This window comes from Lynx canadensis, chromosome A2, assembly GCF_007474595.2.
Source record: "Lynx canadensis isolate LIC74 chromosome A2, mLynCan4.pri.v2, whole genome shotgun sequence".
NCBI lineage: Eukaryota > Metazoa > Chordata > Mammalia > Carnivora > Felidae > Lynx > Lynx canadensis.
Window position 1 is genome coordinate 92,380,791 of NC_044304.2, and position 20,089 is coordinate 92,400,879.

Sequence of the window (20,089 nt, forward strand, 5' to 3'; positions counted from 1 at the left end):
AGAGAATTCAAGAGGATTATTATTCTTTTTTAATTGAAGTATAATTGACCCCCAACGTTATGTTAGTTTTAGGTGTACAACATAACGTTTCAACATCTCGGTATATGCTCACCGCCAGTGTAGGTACCATCTGTCACCACGCAGTGGTGTTACAATACCACCGACTGTATTCTCTATGCTCAAGAGGATTTGAAGCAGGGAATGATGTGGCCAAAACTCTGTCTGTGATAAAGCACAGTCAAAATTATAAGAGTAATGTTTTTGAAAACTATGTGGTAAACCCATTGGCCGTGTCTAGCATGAACTGATGTTTGTCGAAGAAGCTTAGCCTGGAATTAAAGACTGCAGATAAATATGACCCTAGCTATAGTGTGAATGGAGGTCATCCACGGAGACTGTATGGAGTAGATAGATCAGTGGCTGAAGATGGAATTGTGTGAAACAGAAACGTAAGGGGTAATATCAGAAGAAGAAGTGTTTATGAATGTTCATGGATGTGTTTGGTAACAAGCAACGAAATGGGCACTTTGTCCTTCCGATAAAGCCATGGGAAAGCACTCCAGAGGGGACAAAGAGCTGGGTGTTGGGAAAGGAGTAGGAGCTCATCAACTTGACAAGGTGGGAATAGGCATTGTGTGCATAGAATAGCAAGTCCCAACACTGACAGTTTCATTGAGGCTAAAACACATGAAGCAGTAAGTGAATGACATAAAACAATGTCATCAATGTCCTAATAAAATATTATAGTAGAGAGGCCTTGTAGTAATGGGTGCTTCAAGGACATAGTGGAGGCTTGTGTTTGAGATCGGCCATTGGATTGGCAGAGGAAATTGTGGTGAGTCTTTCAGTTAGGTGATTCAGTAGACCAACCTGGAAATGGATGGCAAGAAAGAGAATGACCAAGCTGCAACTGTGGGCTTCTTTGGGGGAATTCATTCTGTGTTTGTTGATAAGTTAGGAATGAGGCTGAGTTGAAAGTTATTTCCATAGTGCCATGAATTTCCAAAATAAAAAAGTAAATAAATAAAAATAATGAGCCTCACCATATTCTTTCAGTCACAGTAAATTTAAATAACAAGTTGGTTAATGTGAGATCTGGTTATGCTATGAGAGAGAAATATAACCAACATTTTTTCCTCCTTTAAAGGACTTTCCAGAAAAGGAGAAGTCCACAGCAAAGGCCCTGGAAGATGTAAAGGCAAACTTTTACTGTGAATTATGTGACAAGCAGTATCACAAGCACCAGGAGTTTGACAATCATATTAATTCTTACGATCACGCTCATAAGCAGGTAAGCCCGAGTGGGAAAAATCTTTCTTATTCCTAGATTTGTACCTTCACAACAGAATGTATGCATTTAGCCTTATTTATTGTCATCTAAGATGCTGAGGTGAAACCATTTTTCTTTCTTGAAAGGTTGTTTTCTGTTTAAATGTTAGGTGAAATATTTTTTTTCCTAGAAGTCACATAAAACTGTAGGTGAATTTAAAGAAGATCTAAAAGCAGACTGATATTTATTTTAGAATTACACATACGGGGAAGCCAGAACCCAGTAAAAAGAGTGACCTATTCAAAATCACCTAACTAGATAGTGGCAAAAGCAGAGCACTGGACAGAATCTGTTATAGGGTTCTTTCAAGATTTCTGAGGTTTAGCGAAAACTAGGACTTTAGGAAAACAATTCTCATTAAAAGGTTACATTTTCCAAAGAATACCCTCTTAGGAAAGTCAAAGTGGTTACTTAATAAATGGACCATTGCAAACAAATATACGAAAACTCTGAGAGGCTAAGTTGAGAGGTAATTCATATAGAAACATTTCATTTTTTTCCCTAAAGGGCCATATATATACATTATCAGTTTGGATATTCTATGCATGCTACTATAATCCTCTCTTTCCATCTCTCTATGCAAGAGGAGGCTAGTATTCTTATCCTGTTAGCTTTTACCCTTGTTGCATGAGGTATGAAGATTTTGGCCATTTAAGAATTAGGAGTGTTAAATACCACTAAGAAAGAGATTCCACTTGGTCAGAGGATTGACTGTGGCTAACAACTGTGAGAAGGTGCACACTCCTGATGCCAAATGGATCTGATATCTTGGAATGTGTGGGGAACTCTCCTATAATCTAGACCTAAAATATTTATTCAGACTAAACAACAACAAATATTTTGACTAACATCCCTAGTATTTACTGAGTGCATATAAAATATTTGTCCTTGAGAGATCCAAGGTTCAGTTTCTATTTTTAAAGGTGTGGCATGTATCCATAATTTATTGTATTTTTCAGTCAAGAGCAAGGACATGGAATAAACTGTTTTAGGACTGTGATTCCCAAAACTTAGTGTGCATAATGATCACTTTGGAACTTGATAATGCAGATACCCAGACTCTCCTTCAGGTATTCTAATTCAATAGTTCTGAGTGGGGCCCAGGAACTTGCATTTTAAAATGATTAAAATGGAAAATTTCAAACAGGGTCCAAAATATCCATTATTGGGGCACCTGGGTGGCTCAGTCCACTAAGCAACTGACTCTTGATTTCAGCTCAGGTCATGATCTCAGGGTCCAGTGATTGTGATCGAGCCCCATGCTGGGCATGGAGCCTGCTTAGGATTCTGTCTTCCTCTCCCTCTGCCCCTCCCCCACTAGTGTATGCATGTGCTTGCTCTCTCTAAACATACACACATACATATCCATACTTTTGGTTGACACGTGTTTAAGTTTCTTTGAATATATATTTCAACTATAGGTTTTTCATTCCCTCCTTATGTTTACTTCTTGCAATTTATCTGCTGAAAAAATTAGACATATTCAGGATTTTGCTAAATGTAATCTAATACTGTCTTTTCTCATTTCCTCTGTCTTCTGTATTTCTTTTAAACTGATTGTTACATATAGAGATCTAGACAAATTCAAGTTCATACTTTTTTCTTGGCAAAAATACAAGGCACATTGTACCCTTCTGTAAAGAGGCATATGATGTCTAATTGCCTCTATTTTTATGACTTTAAGTTTGAGAGATGGGTTTAGATAATAGCTGTTTGATCCATCCATCATTAAGTACCTCACTTTTTTCCACTAATGATTTTTCTAACCATCGATGATCATTTGCTTAAATCTATTACTTCATTTCAAGTTGTAAAATGATGATTCTAATTCTATCATCCATTCATTATTAATTACATGGAATATGTCTATAAAGAGAAATTTCCATAAGCATCACTCCCAGTGGATTTTATGTAGGTGGTCTTGAGATGATATACATACATATATATATATATATATATATATACACATATATATATGTATATATATACACACATATATATGTAATATATATATATATATATATTACATATATATGATTTAGAAAAATAAGTAACCACAGAAGGTTCTCATGGGATAGCTACATTTGATCTGTGCTTTAAACATGCAGAAGTAGATGTTGAACTTGAGGCTGAAGATGGGATGGCATTCTTGACAGTGGAAACACAAGAAGCTAAGGTGAGGAAATAGAAGGGCATGAGACATGTTTTCAAAACTGTAGAAAGCACTGGACTCCTAAGAGGGTGATTTCTCCACACCTGCTCTACCTGCCACAGCCTCTCTTGTTCTCTGGAATTCTGTCTCATCAATTTCCCTTTTTATTAATTCCTTCAATCTCATTTCCATTGGCTTTCCAACATGTGGATAAAACAAACTTTCCTCCAGCCTTCTATTTTATGTGTGTCCCTATTTCTGTGTGTCTTTAGGCTTATCAGTGCTCTAATGTTCCTGGGTATGCTCCTTCCCCAAACAAGGGTTGAACTTCTGTTATGTACTGTTGTGCTAGTTGTGAAAAATGGACCCATTTGGTCCCTAACTTCAGTTGGGAGCTGACATCCCAACTGGGGAGACAGACACATCCACACACCATAAGTGTACTAGCAATTGTATACCTAAGATACTAAGTGTACAAAACTGATTTACGAAAGAAGACATGACAATTAAGGTAGAATTCTTAAAGAATGACTAGAAATTAACTGTGTATTGGCGAATGTTAGGTCTTATATGATAGAAACCCTACATCAAGACATGCGGCAGTTCCAGAGCATGACCCACCCACAGAGAAACTGCAACAGATTCTCTATGGCCACTAAAGTCACCGTCACTATCCTGGGGAGCTCTTATGTCTCATTCCTCTCATTCTTTTCCAGTAGATCTTGTTCTCGGTCTTCGTTCTGCAATCTCTTTTCACCATTCGTATTTAATCTCACTTTTGAATCTTTGCTAGGGCCTTCGAACTGGACTCCCCATCTCCAGTAGTTTCCCTGCTCCAAACCAGGTTACCCATTTATGGCCATTTAATCTTCTTAAATGACCACGTTCAGGGGGTGATGACTGACTTTTTCAAGAGTCTGAACTACTTAGCCTGTCAATTCAAAACATCCACAGTTTGGCTCTGGCTTCCATTTCCAGATTTATCTCCTGCAACTCCAGAATTTCCCTACAGTTTCTCAAAGATGCCTTATGCTTTCCCACCTGCTCATCTTGGCTCCTAATCTTCCCTCTGCCTGGGATGCCCTCCCATCTCGTTCGTGGCTGTATTTCAACATATATTCCTGCGTATTTAATGCAGAGATTGACAATTTTTATCTGGATATTCAAAGAGCTGAGATCTCATGGTAAGCTGACCTGACAGCATTTTCCAAATTCTCTTTGATCAAAATCTGTTAGCATTGTGCAGAATTTTATACAAGAGTCCACTTTGGAAAACAATGGAATAATTAAATGTGCTGTAGACCTTGTAAGACTGCTTTCTTGTGTAATGTTGAATTTTTTTTTACCTAAAAATTTATTTTAGCCTAAAATTTTGACAATAGCTTGAATTTTAAATGAAGCTGGGTTTACAATTTCCCTTTTAAATGAAACTGAATTTCATATACAGAAAAAGGAAGTATTTACTAAAGTAAAACATGCAAAAGTCTTTTTTTTTTTCAAATTCCAAAGCTAAATATGTCTGTTTGGTTCTTGCTTCAGTAAGGGCTCTTCTTGATTGTGATGATGATTATAATGATAGTGGTGAGGATTTGGCTGAGAATATTTTTTGGCCTGAGTAATATGAATAGCTTCTATAATTTTATTTTCCATGTGGATTCAGACAAAATATCTGTCCTCTTCTGTTGAACTTCCAACAGTATGGTCTTTTTGGTATACTTTGAAGTGACTCTAAATTCACATGAAATGAATTCTGTTACTCATTGGTAGAATGACTTAGAATGAGAAGCAAGGTAATCTGAATTTTTATTATTCCCTAGGCTCCTTCAGTTGAATAAGTGATTTCCAAGCTTTTATATTGTCTTGTACCTGAATAGCAGTGTCCTGTGTTATTTTATTATAAAGATTATATTATTCAGAGATATATTATAATTCTAGAGAAGTAAGTCAAAATATATGACTTTAAAAATAAAGTAAAATAGCCTGAGAGTCATAGCTTTAATTTAATTCCATTGGGCATTTAATATAATTTTTCTATAATTTGATAAAAAATTAAGGTATTCTTCTTAGGTGAGGTGCCTGGGTGGCTCATTTGGTTAAGCATCTGACTTTGGCTTAGGTCATGATCCTGCAGTCCTTGAGTTCAAGCCCTGCGTCAGGCTTTGTGCTGACAGCTCGGAGCCTGCAGTCTGCTTCAGATTCTGTGTTTCCCTCTCTCTGTGCCCCTCCCCCACTTGTGTTCTGTCTCTCTTTCTCTCTCTCAAAAAATAAATACACATTAAAAAAAGTTTTTTAAAAGATATTTTTCTTAGGTATTATTGGTAGAGAAAGATTGCTTGTCAGTAAAAAAAGCTGATTTTTTTATAGATATTCAATAAGCAGAAAAATAAATTTCTAGCTTTAACAACCTAGCTCTATATATAACTCACATTTTTGGAAATAACTCCATTGTTTTAGCTATTGCCTTGAACTTATGTTTCCGTGTAAATGCTGAGCATTACCACTAAAGCAGTTTGAATGTATATACAAATTATAGTCACTTGGATAAAGACAGCAGTGTAACTATTAATATAGCTAACATGTTAATAACAGCTAATTTCTTGTGAGACTCTCTACAAGTCATAATTCTTTTCTCAAGACAGTTAGCCACAAGTGTATAATACTGAAATGAAAACTGCACATCCTTTCATGCAATAAAAATCTCTCCTGCCTCAGAGACATACTGGCTCATCTCAATTTAGAAAAAAACAAAGGAGCCTGATCCCCATACAAATAATCCATGAAAATATCTTCAATAATAAAAAACAAATCCACTTTTAGATCCTTCACATGTGACACTTAATCCTCCTAATTTTCATTTGCCTCACAACTGGATTTATTTTCACTCAGGAGAACTTGTCAAGCCTGAATTTCAACTCCAACTGATTCATTCTTAAAATATTATTTTGGATTCTCCCCAAATCTACCTGCTCAGGATAAAATAACAGAACAGAATCACCTTTGCCGTCTTGTCTCCAAGAGGAAGACTCCCACAACTGCTAAACAAATTCAGTCCAATTACCCCTTGCTTTGCTCCTACAATTTGATTTTTTTTAAGTTTACTTATTTATTTTGAGAGAGGGAGAGGGAGAGAGAGAGAGAGTACAAAATGCAAATAGGTGGGGGGCAGAGAGAAAGGGAGAAAGAGAGAGAATCTGAGAATCCCAAGCAAGCTCCACACTTCCAGCGTGGAGCCCAATGTGGGGCTCGAACTCACAAACCATGCAATCATGACCTGAGCTGAAGTAGAACATTTAGCTGATTAAGCCATCCAGGTGCCCCAAGTGGATTTAATTTTCTCCAAATACTGCCCCAATTATCCTGAAAGTATATTTCACCATAATATGTTTAAGTTACTAGTCCTCTTAATGTGGCAAAAAAACTTCAAGGCAAAAAAAAAAAAAACTTAATTTGTAGGATCAGCAAAGTTGATGAAATGTAGACTCAAGTATCTGGGATGGAAATTCTCAGAAACATACATGCTAGTGAAATAAAATACTACTTATCTTCGTTTATAGTCTGCATTCTATAATCCAGCTTTCTGCTGTGTGTGTGTGTGTGTGTGTGTGTGTGTGTGTGTGTATGTGTACATTCATATGTATATGTAAATGTATATGTAAATATAAATGTATATATACATACCTCACTGACCCCACCCCCTGGAATTACCCAGCAGTAATTGGAACCTCCATTAGCAAAAAGAGTACAAAAGACTCAAAGAAGATCTTAGCTTCTGGCTCACAATTCAGCTTTCCTAAAATGCTGCTGCCAACCTTTTTTAGTTAAAGCCTTTTTGATCTTAAGGTTGTCTCCTGGTTAAAAAATAAATTAAAAATCTATATTCTAGCTCTTTCTGTATCTCAGATGTGCCAAGTGCTTTCCTGCTTTAAGACATTTGCAATATATCTCTCTGTAATGTTCTTCCATGTGAACCTTCCTGGTTCTTCTCTTCATTTGTGTAGTAGTTCAATGTCACTTTCTCTGGGCGGGGGTTCAGGGGAGGATCTCTGCTTTGCAACTCTACCTCAAGTGGACAGTTGTCAGTTCTCCCAACCTTAGTACTCTGTTTGCCCTCAGTGGTGGTCAGACTCTATTTGTGCTGGCTCTCCAAGGCCAATTGTTCAATGTATAAGAATTCTGAGAGCTGGCTCTTCAACACATCAGTAGCTTGAAATCAGCCATGGTTTGTAGTGGGAAATACACAAGTACTACAAACAATGCTTCTTAGGTTTTTTTGATTTTTCCAGGGTGTTTTTGTATCAGCACACCATTGCTTATTACTCTGTAAACACAATTTTTTCCTTTTTATTTTTTTGTCCTCTCCCCTCCTCCCTGCCATTGGCTCCACAAAGAGAAGAGGAGGGTGTTGTTGGTTCTAATGGCCATGTATCCATCCTTGTCTCTCTAAAGTGTAGAGCTGTGTTTGGCACATAGTAATGATTCCATAAATATGTTTTAAAAAGAATGAGTAACTGAATACCACTCTGTCCTACATCGGTATATTCATCCACTGTTGATAAATCACTAATTTTTTTCCAGTTTTAGTGAGAAATAGTTGCCATATATTAATGTGTAAATTTAAAGTATACAGCATAGTTTGATTTACATATATTGTGGATGGTTACAGAGGAAAAAAAATTTTGCTTTATGATGAGAACTCCTAGGATTTACTCTTAAAAACTTTTCTATATATCATATAGCAGTGTTAACTATAGTTATCATGTGCATCACATCTCTAGTCCTTATTTATCTTATAACTGGAATTGTATTCCTATTGACCATCTTCCTCCAATCCCCCCTCCTCCCACCCTCCACATTTGACAGCCACAACTCTGATCCCTTTTACTAAGATTATTTTTAAAGATTTGTCTTTCTCTGACTTATTTCACTTCGTATACTACAATCAAGGTTCATCCACATAACAAATGGTAGGATTTTCTCATTTTTATGGCTGAATAATATTCCATTGTATAATGTTGATGGATTTTTAAGATGTGTCCATGTCCTGGCTATTATAAATAATCCTTGTATGAATATGGGGGTGCAGGTGTCTTTTGAGTTTTTTGGGTTTTTTTAAATAAATTATTACCAGAACTGGAATCGCCTGATCATATAGTAGTTCTATTTTTAATTTTTTAGGATCCTCCATAATGTTTTCCATAGTGGCCATAACAATTTACAATTCCAACTGTGCACAAAAGGTTCTCTTTTCTCCACATCAACACCAGCCTTTGTTAACTATTGTCTTTTTGATGATGGACATTTTAACAGGCATAAGATGGTATTTCATTGTGATTTTAATCTGCATTTCCCTAATGTCTAGTGATATTAAACATCTTTATTTTGCACCCGTTAGCCTTTTGTCTACCTTTTTTGGAAAATGGTCCCTTCAGTTCTTTTGCCCATTTTAAAATTGAGTTATTTGGTTTTTTGCAATTGAGTTGTATGAATTTAATTTATATATTTGCTATTAACCCCTTATCAGATACATGGCTTGCAGATTTTTCCCCCATTCTGTAAGCTGTCTTTTCACTCTGTTGATGGTTTCTTTTGCTCTGCAGAAGTATTTGAGTTTCACTTAGTCCCAATTGTTTATTTTTGATTTTGTTGCTTGTGTTTTAGGTGTCATATCAAAGAAACCATTGCCAACAGCCATGTCAAGGAGCATTATTCCTGTTTTATTCTGGCAGGTAGAATTGGGTCTCGGCTCCCTCGTCTGAGTGGGCAGGGAAGGGGATGCGCCAGGTAACTCTCAATCTCTCAAACAAGTTCTCCAATTGGGACGAACTGGGACTACCCTTAGGCTTGGCTATGAATTAATCCCTCTGCCTGTGTGTAGCACAGATACCCTCTCTGCTGGGTCCTAGCTTTGATGTGGGGGCAATCCATTCTGTCATCCCACTGCTCTGCTCAAGTGTCGCTAGGACTCACAGCTTCCAGGAGTTGTGGCCAGCTGCGGTGGTCAGATGTAGCCTGAAAACACTCTCCACAAATGGTGGACACCTATGACTCACCTCCCTGCCTGGGTTGGGCAAACTCAGCTCTAGGACCAGCAAATTCCTCATTTTAAGGATCTAAATAAGGCAGAGCTATACCCCACAGAGTTCCCTGGCCAGAGTACACCACTGCCTTGGTTCTTCAAATTAGCAAAGCCGCTGGTTTGGGTTAATACTTGGGCATATCAACTGTGCCTGCCAAGATTCATGCGCGGGTTCTTGCACGCCCCTCCCCACTTCTCTGTCACATCCCGGTGGTTGAGCCCAAAGATTCCCCTGCAGTACTTGTTGGGCGAGATCAGAGTAGAGGCTTCCACAAGTGACTAACAGTGCTGTGGGGGTCAGTTGTCCCTGCCTAGGTTCCCCTGTCTCTCCTGAAGGAACCAGAGACTCAGGGGAGATCTCTCTATGTGGTGCTTCACTGGCCTGGGGGCAGGGCAATAACATCAATGTCTAGCTGCTTCTCTTTCCCTTCTAATGTGGTCTGTCTTGGGCTCTGAGGTGCGGTGGGGTGCTTCATCCTCACTGCCATTTTCTAGGAGTCTCATAGTAGTATCTTGTTTTTAATCAGTTATTAACTGTTCTTCTTTTAAAAGGGAGTGAAATCAGGGACAGCCTACCTTGACATCTTGGTGATGTCACTCCTTAAACGCTTCTTAAGTAGATAGAGTGAATGTTAGAGTAAAGAAGATGGGGCCCCTAATCCCACATTGTTTATAATTATTGAAGAAAGGCTGTCATAAAAACCCATTTTTATAATTTAGAAAATGCTTGAGCTCATATCAGTGCTGATTTGGTGTGCCCCTTGAAGAATTTTAGAATTTATTTTGTAGGAAATTGCTAGTCTTCAAGGGCTTCTAAGCGAGCAAATGATATGATCAGATTTGTGATTTAGAAAAATATATCTGAAAGCAGTTTAAGAGATGGTACACCGGGCAAGAGCTTGGCTCTGTGATAAGATATGAGGCTAAAAGCCCAAGAGAGATGATCAGAAATCATTATATAGCAGTGACAAGGAGAGAAAGTGAGAAGGGGTGCATTCGAACGATTGCCATTGGCTCGCAACACATGAACACATGGTCTACATCACTAATAATGAACTAAATACAAACTTGGAGAGTTTTTTTTTTATAAGGTTGTCAAATATGATAAAAGAATGATCCTACTCAGTGTTGACAAGATGTGAGAAAACAAACACTGGTAAACAGTCCTTATGAGGATATAAATTGTTTCAATCTTTTGATGTTCAGTTTTGGATTATATCAAAAGACTTAAAATGGGAATTTTCCCATCAACAATTCCATCTGGCATGTATTCTAGAAAAATAATCAAATGAATTCCAAAGATTGATGTATAGGATGTTTAAAATAGAAAAATACTGAAAACATTCTAAACATACAATGAAAAAAAAAACCAGAGAATGACTAAATTATGACACATATAAACTGGAATACTATGTAAAAATTAAAATTGCATTTTGGATCTATATTTTACACAAAATTTAATTATTAAAAGAAATGCTTGAATACTTGCTTGTATCAAAAATTAAAAATCAGAAGTATAGAATAATGAGTAAAAGTATATAGTAACAATTTGGTCCCTATCTTTTTAGATAAGTGTCTAAACGTTTACATCAAATTGTTAACTTTTATAGGAAATGTAAACATAAAATGTGATTTTATTTTACATATTATTCTGCTTTCATATGTTTTCACTTACATCTTGTCAGTCCATAAAGATTTCTATTTTATTGTGGTAAGTTGATACCCAGAATTTATGTCACTGTGACTTGTAAATTGTCTGAGCTTCATATATAATATTATTACCTCATGATTATGTTTTCTTTCTTGTACAACTCTTTTTTCCTGGAGTTAGAAATTGCTTTACTCTTATATTTGCCTTGTTTTCTATCACTGCCTATTACAAATTTATCTCTGAACTATGTACCATATATAATAGCAAGGTCTTTTTTTAACATTTATTTATTTATTTTTGAGAGAAAGAGAGCATGTAAGAGAGGGGCAGGGGCAGGAGAGGAGACAGAGAGTCCCAAGCAGACTCCACGCTGATAGCGCAGAGCCTGATGCGGAGCTTGAAGTGAACTGTGAGATCATGACCTGAGGCAAAATCAAGAGTTCCGCTTAGCTGACTGAACCACCAGTGCCTCTGATAACGACGTATTAATACAAAATGTCAGATACATGAGGCAATAGGTCAGTTCTGTTTTGTTTTTTATTCCCCTCCTTCCCATTTTAGAGAAATATGTGGTAGAGACCTCTCTCTTTCTACTCCAGTCCCCTCAGGTTGCTCGTCACTCCTGCTGCACAGCTACTGTTCTGAGACTTCTTTTTATCATCATCCTGTGACTGCTTTTGCTTCTCTCCAAGATTTTATTCCTCATTTTCTTGATCTTATGACTTCCTATATCTTATTTCCTCCTTTTGCTGGAACCTAGTCCCCAGAAGCTTCCTAAGACACACAAGGTAAAACTGTGGGACCCACGTCTATCAGTAAATGCAAATGTGCTTATTCTACTTTTATACTTGATTTATTTTTCAACCGGGTTTCAACTTTAATGTTGCTGTTGAAAAGTTATATGTCATTTTTAATCCCAATCCTTTCTTTCTGGAAACATTTAGACATTTCTCTTCATCATTTCTTCTCACAAGAAACATTTATTTAGAGCCAGCTATGGGCCAGATACCATTCCAGTTACTGGGGATACAGTAATAAACCAATCATCTCCATACTTGTGAAGCTGACATCACAGTGAGTGTGGGAAAATAGAAAAAGAAGACAGAAAATAGAAAATAAGATCTTCTTCTAAAAAAGAAGATAGAAAATAATAGAATATGCAGAGCACTGGGTAGTCCTATGTGCTATGGAGGAAAATAAGAGTAGAGTGTAGAGGGGGTGCTCTGGGCAAACAGAATTTTAATTAGGGACTTCAGTGAAGACCTTAATGAAAAGACAATGACAAAACTTAGAAGATACAGGGAGCCATTGATTACAGCCATCTATCCGAAGGAGAATGTTCCAGGAAGAGGGAATGCTCCACGTAAAGTCTGGGAAATCACACCATGCACACTGTTCCAAAGATTCCTAATATGCTAACATCCTATAATGACTTGCTTTTCTATGAATCAAATTTCAATCACTGTGCAGGCCATTCCATAGAATATTTCAATTAGGAAAATCTCGCCATTTGTTTTGGGATTTTTTTTAATATTATATTTGATAATTTCCTCATCTGCTCTCTTTCTTCCCTTTCAAAATTCTCTTATTTGGATATTATAATTCCAGAATGAATCTTCCAAATTCCTTATTATTTTTCTTGCTGTTAATAATATGTCTTAATATTTATGTCTTAATGTGTATGTCTTAATATTTAGGTCAAAATTCTGTGAGATTTTCACAATATTATCTTCCAGATTTTCTACTGAACATTTTTTTCATATTGTGTGTGTGTATGTGTGTGGGGGGAAATAGAGAGAGACAGAGAGTGAGAGAGAGCAAGCAAATCCACATTTGGTTTGATCTACAGTTTATGTGCTTGAGGCATTCCTCATATATTTTGTAGTACTTGGCTGTTTACCTGACAGTCTTATTTACAACTAAGGGACCAAAAGTTTGATTGGAAGGTTTATGTGTATGGGTTGAGTTTACCAGATGGCAACCTTCAGTATGGTGTGATAAGTAGTAATTATTATTATTTTTTCAGTGAATGACCTCCAGGGGTCAGTATCTGTGAAGCTTTCAGAAGCCATGAACAGAAAAGAAATTTGAAATCTCACTTGTATGCAAATTTTCACTTAATCTCCTTATTTTAAATGGTTTTATAGCTTAGCCCTAAACTGTATCAGATGTTCCTAAGACTAAATCCTACCTGGTTCAGTTTTTCCAGAGAGCAAGACTCAGTTTTCTGCCAGAGTAGACTAGGGGATCTGCTGGCCCATCTCCTCTTTTATAAGGGCTAACTGGTTTATTTTGAGTCCCAACCTCTACTTTTCCAGTTTTACTTCTCTACCAAAGTTTGCTGGATTAATGTCAGCTAGTCCTCACCTCAGTGGTTTGGTCTACCTTGTCTGTTACTTGTCCCTTCCCTTCTCTCTCCTCCCTCTTGTCTTTCCCAGCACTTTAGGCCAATATATATATGTGTGTGTATATATATACATATATATATATATATATTTTCTTAGTAAAATAGAACCAACACTATATTCTTCACAGAGTTATTGTGACAATGCATGAAAATCTTGGCCCATTGCCTAGCATATAGTAAGTGCTCAACAGAGCAGATGGAGGCATGTTTCACAAAGTGTGGTTTCCAAGGGAAGCTGGGGCTCATTTCTCAAGAATACTGCTTGAGGGATTCTTTCACCAAATGGGAGGCTAACCTGGAGGGCCTCTAATAATAAATATTTTTTAATAATAAATTTTTTATCTCTGAAATTATGATTGTGTAAATTTGTAGTTAAATGCAACTTTCTGTCTCTTGATTTAATCTCAGGCTTAGACTTGGCAGTGAAGAAAAAATAATAATGTGCTGCTAGCATTAGGTCCCTGGAGCCATAACACCTATGTCAGGGTTTTACTTTCTGAATACAATTCAGCAACTTCACTTTGATGTATATCAGATGTCAGATATCCTGAAAAATCATACAGCAGAGTCTTGGTTCTTTACCATGTATATGCTTTTTGGATTTACAGATCTATAGGTTTACTTTTCCTAGCCTTTTTTTTTTTTTTTTAGTTTCTTTTAAAATTATGTTATGGCTTCTTGACATAATATTTCAGCATATCATGGTAGCTCCGTGCTGAATGAATTATGCATAAAATTAATCCTACAATGTCTAATGATAGCTTCTATTATGGCATTGTTGAAGATTTACAAATGGCAATATTATTCTCCTTATCTGTTAAGTATTATCTGTTAAGTGTCTGGCACTAGGTGAGCTCCTCCCTTGAAACATAAATTAATCTGGTTATTTAAGTGATAAAATTATACCCATTATAATCAAAAAGACAAGATATTACAGAACCGTAAGGCTGGAACTCACTGCCCAGAAATGTTCATGATAAGGTCAGACCACAGAAAGCCATGCTTGATGTGTAAATCAGTTTTAATTAATTATTTCTTTCCTATTTCCATGTAATTCTGTCGATTAGATATGGAAATCATCCAGTAATTCACTCTTTCAGTCATTTGCTCAAAACTCATTTGTGCTAGGTACTTTGTATTCTATAGATATAAAAATAAGTGAGCACTTCCAGTTTCTGGTCCATTATGTACAGAATTTGGAAGTTGTTATGGCCATCCACAGAAACAGATGAAAACTAAACAAACTGAAAGATCGACAGCTCTATTTAGAACCATCGGTGAACTGAGGTTATGGGGCAAATTGCTTTCCCCAAAATTGGACAAGGGGATATAAGAAATTACAACTTTGCAAAGCTGAAGTGTGAGGATTTTGAGGGAATCATTAGCAGTATACTGAGGAATTGCTGGAGGCTCAGTGTGGATAAGTTTGAGGTAAAACTCAGGTGGGTAGAGGGCTGTCTCAAGCAGGCCACCATGCTTTTATAAATTTTACCTCTGGGAGACCTATCATGTTCTTAAATTAAAGATGAAAGAAAAAAATCCCCTTCTGCTTCAAGCAGCAGAAGAGGAAAAGTCATCATTTAAAAATGTGTCAGAGCATTCTGGGCTTCTTAACAAGACATACCCTCAAAAAAACTAAAAAAAAAAAACAAAACAAAACAAAAAAAAAAAACAAAACTGTTTTGCCAACCTCAGGGAAGAGAAATGCCCATCTCCCCTTCTAGTCTTCCTGTCTGAACTAAGGGTGTTGAGGGAGAGAGATCAGCCCTGAGGAGCACTTGAGAGAATCATAGCCCAACAGGTCAGTAAATGCTGAGACCTATTCACAGGACTCCAGAACACTTCACCTCCTCCCACCAACACCTTACCACCACATCCATAGAATAGTAGAGGAATGCAACAGAAAGAACAGCATATCTCTAATCTTACTCAAGAAGCCTCTAGAGAAGCCTGAAAACAACAGAGGAGATAAATACATGGACACCAGATGAAATTTTAGGCCCTGATGAAATTATAGTTTCAACAAGAGGAAAGACCCAAATCCCTAGCTGGATATACATAAACCTTACACTAAAGGCATATTTGCTTCAGTTTCATTTACCCAATACATCATGTCTGGCTTTCAAGAAAATACTTGCAAAACATAATAAATAACAGAAAACACGGTTTGAAGAGACAGAACAAGACTTCAAATAAGACTCAAATATGGCAGAGATGTTGGCATTATCAGACTGAGAATTTAAAACAACTCTGATTAATATGATTAAAGGCTGTAGTGGAAAAAGTAGACATTATACAAGAACAGATAGGTAATGTAAGCAGAGGGATGGAAACTAATAAAGAATAAAAGAAAATATGAGAAATAAGAATTCTAAAAACTGCAGCAGAAATGAAGAATGCCTTTGAAGGACTCATGAATTGATTGGACAGAACTAAGGAAAGAATCAGTGAACTTGAAAAAAATGCCAGTAGAAACTTCCAACACTGAAAGGCAAAGAGAAAAAAATGTAATGAAAAAGATAGATTATCCAAAAATAGTGGGAACATTATAAAAGCATAAAATACATGTAATGGTATTACCAGAATGAATAGAAAGAGAGAGGAAGAGAGGAAGGAAAGGAGAGAGGGAGAGAGAGCGAGCAGAAGAAATATTTGAAGTAATTATGACTGAGATTTTCTCAAAATTAATTAAGGACAATAAACTACAGATCTAGGAAGCTCAGAGACGCTAATCAGAACATTGGAGACAAAATGCATAAATCTACACCTAGGTGTATCATATTCGAACTGCAGAAAATCAAAAACAGAAAATAAATACATAAAAACTTCCTCAGACAAACAAAAATTGAGGCACGGTGTCACCAGTAGACCTACCTGAAAAGAACTGTTAGGAGAAATTCTACAGAAAGAAAGAAAATATATACATCAGAAACTCCTTTCACATAAAGAAAAGAAGATGATTAGAGAAGGAATAATGAAGGTTAAATAAAGTCTTGTATTTCTCTTGCTCTCAATTGATTTAGCAGATAACTATTTGTTCAAAATAATATCAACATCAACAACATATTCAGTGATTATAGCATATGGATAAAAGACATAAATATCAGCAAGACTATAAGAAATGGGATGGAGAAATTGCAAACACTGTATCATAAGATAATTGCACTACCTAAGAAGTGCTATAATGCTGTGCGAAAGAAGATTTGGATTAGTTGTAAATTTTTTTTTTTTTTACAAAATCGAGGGCAACGCTAAAAGGTATAAAAAAGAAGTATAATTGATATGGTAAGAGAGGAGAAAAAATAGAATCATGTAAAATACCCAACTGAAACCAGCGAAGGCAGAAAAAGTGGAACACAAAAACAAAAAATTAGCAAAGAACAAGAGCAATGAATAGAAAACAATAACATGAAGGGCAGATATTAATCCAACTATATCAGTAATCACTTTAAGTGTTAATGGTATAAATTCACCAATTAAAAATATTGTCAGTTCATTTAAAAAAATAGAGAGACCCAGTTTACATGTTTAGAAGACCCACTTTGAATATAAAGATGGTTGAAAAGTAAAGTAATGGAAAAATATATCTTATGCTAACATTACTGCACAGAAAGCTGGAGTAGCTATATATATATTTTAGACAAAGCTGACTTCAAAGCAAGGGAAATTAGCAAGGATAAAGACAATATTACATAATGATAAAGTGGTGAAGTCACCAAGAAGACACAGCAATAGTTCATATGTATGTGCCTAACAACAGAGCGTCCACAGATGTGAGATAAATTGGAAAGAACTGCAAGGAGAAATAGATAAATCTACTAATTTGGAGAGACCAACACTTTTCTATCAGTAACTGGTATGTTCAGCAGGTAGAAAAGCAATTAAGAAGATAGTTGAAGTGAAAAGTACCATCAATCAACTTGATCAATTGACATCTCTGGAATACTTCATTCACCCAACATTATCAGTATACACATTCTTTTCAAGCTCACGTGAAGATTTCATCTAGAAAGACCATCTTCTGGTCATAAACATATCTTACCAAATTAAAAAAAAAAAAAAAATATATATATATATATATATATATATATATATATATATATAAATTTGCTCTTAGACCAAAGGGAATTAAACTAGAAATCAATAATGGAAAGATAGTTGGAAACCTCCAAATAATGGGAGATTAAACAACACACTTCTAAATGATATGAAACAAAGAAAGTCTCAGAGAGAAATTTTAAAATATTTTGAACTAAATGAAAATACAACACAGTTTGCAAAAATTTGTGGGATACAACCAAAGTGGAGCTTATGAAACAATTTTATATTGTTGCATGTTATATTAGAAGCAAAGAAAGACTGGGGCGCCTGGGTGGCTCAGTCAGTTGAGCGTCTGACTTCGGCTCAGGTCATGATCTTATGGTCTGTGAGTTCAAGCCCCGCGTCAGGCTCTGTGCTGACAGCTCAGAGCCTGGAGCCTGCTTCAGATTCTGTGTCTCCCTCTCTCTCTGAACCTCCCCCATTCATGCTCTGTCTCTCTCTATCTCAAAAATAAATAAACATTTTAAAAATTTTTAAAAAAAGCAAAGAAAGACTTAACATTAATAGTCTAAGCTTCCACCTTAGGAACTATACAGAAAAATTACAGATTAAATGCAAAGCAAGCAGAAGAAAAGAAATAAAAATCAGAGCAGAAATCAATGAAATTAAAAACAGGAAAGCAGTAGAGGAAGTCAATAAAATCTAAAGCTAGTTCTAGGAAAAGACCAATAAATTGATTAAACTTTAGTTAGACTAACTAAAAAAAGAGACAGAAAGACACAAATTACTAATATTAAAAACAAAAGAGCAGTAATTACTGCTGATTCTATGGATATTAGAAGGGTAATAAAGGGATATTATGAAAAATTCTATGCTCACAAATTTAACATCTTTTTTCTAAAAGAGTTTTCAGGGGCGCCTTGGTGGCGCAGTCGGTTAAGCGTCCGACTTTAGCCAGGTCACAATCTCGCAGTCCGTGAGTTCGAGCCCCGCGTCAGGCTCTGGGCTGATGGCTCAGAGCCTGGAGCCTGTTTCCGATTCTGTGTCTCCCTCTCTCTCTGCCCCTCCCCCGTTCATGCTCTGTCTCTCTCTGTCCCAAAAATAAATAAACGTTGAAAAAAAAAAATTAAAAAAAAAAAATAAAAAAATAAAAAAAATAAATAAAAGAGTTTTCACCAATCTTGAATGCTTAGGTTAACTATTATTGATGGCTTCCTTAAAGGTAATTCTATGAGATGACCAATAAAACTATGCCAGGGTACAAAGTTACATGCCAGTATGATTAACAAAGTAATTCTGGGCAGAAAAGTGAATACATAGTGAAATCCTTGAGGATTTCGTGGTAAGTATGAATGTAACTATTTCATGTAAGGATTAAAGACATACCTCTATGCTTTATTCTGATTATTAAAGAGACAAAGCTTAAGTAAGTCTGTATCAATGTTGAGATGGGTTTCTGTTCAGGTGTAGGTTGGAGGAACACTTGAAAAACAGAGCCAAGATTTTTTCAGAAGAAGTAGTCTTGTATCTACTCCAGTGCAGAGAATAAAAACATGAATATTTTATATTGGAGTGTTACTCTATTAGTTTTACACAGAGAACTGTTAGAAATGAGTTCGTATCTGTTTGAGAAAAGACAGCCGCATCTTTGACGTAGCCATAAGTTCATCTCAGTAAATAACCTTAGCATTTTTAAAACAAGTGATATAACTTTCTGACTTCTATCCCAAAATAAAGTATGAAACACATACCTAGATAATATAATGAGTTTGTTCTCAAAATGGAATTATTAAATGCAGGCATAATATCTTTTATTGTGCTTCACTTTATTTCCTTCATTTTACAAATGACGGTTTGTGGCTACCCTGTGTTGAGCAAGTCTCCTGGTGCCATTTTTTCCAATAGCATTTGCACACTTTGTGTATTTGTATCACATTTTGGTAATTTTTGCAATATTTTAAACTTTTTCATTATTACTTTATTTCTTATGGTGATTTGTGATCAGTGATCTTTGATGTTACTATTATAATTGGCGGGGCAGGTGGGGGGGGGCGCACCATGAACCACACCTATATAAGACAGCAAACTTGATCATGAATGTGTGTATGTTCTGACTGCTCCAGTGTCCGGCCATTTTCCCATCTCTCTCCCTCTCCTCAGGCCTCCCTTATTCTCTGAGACACAACAATATCAAAGTACAGCAATTAGTAACCCCACAGTGGCCTCTAAGTGCTCAAGTGAAAGGAAGAGTCACAGGTCTCTCACTTTAAATCAAAAGCTAGAAATGATTAAGCTCAGTGAGGAAGGCATGTCCAAAGCTGGGAAAGGCTGAAAGCTAGGCTTCTTGCACGAGTGAGTCAAGTTGTAAATACAAAGGAAAAATCTTTCAGGAAATTAAAAGTGCTATTTCAGTGAACACCCAAGTGATAGGA

The 20,089-nt window shown here is 36.2% G+C and overlaps 1 protein-coding gene across 1 annotated transcript in view; it reads left to right on the forward strand.

The window, feature by feature from the left end:
• Nucleotides 1-20,089, forward strand: part of ZNF804B (zinc finger protein 804B) — a 511,823-nt gene that overhangs the window by 406,185 nt on the left and 85,549 nt on the right. The window contains exon 2 of the mRNA XM_030307906.1: nucleotides 1,148-1,291. Coding sequence (XP_030163766.1) covers nucleotides 1,148-1,291 — 144 coding nt within the window. The remainder of the gene's footprint in view (nucleotides 1-1,147; nucleotides 1,292-20,089) is intronic.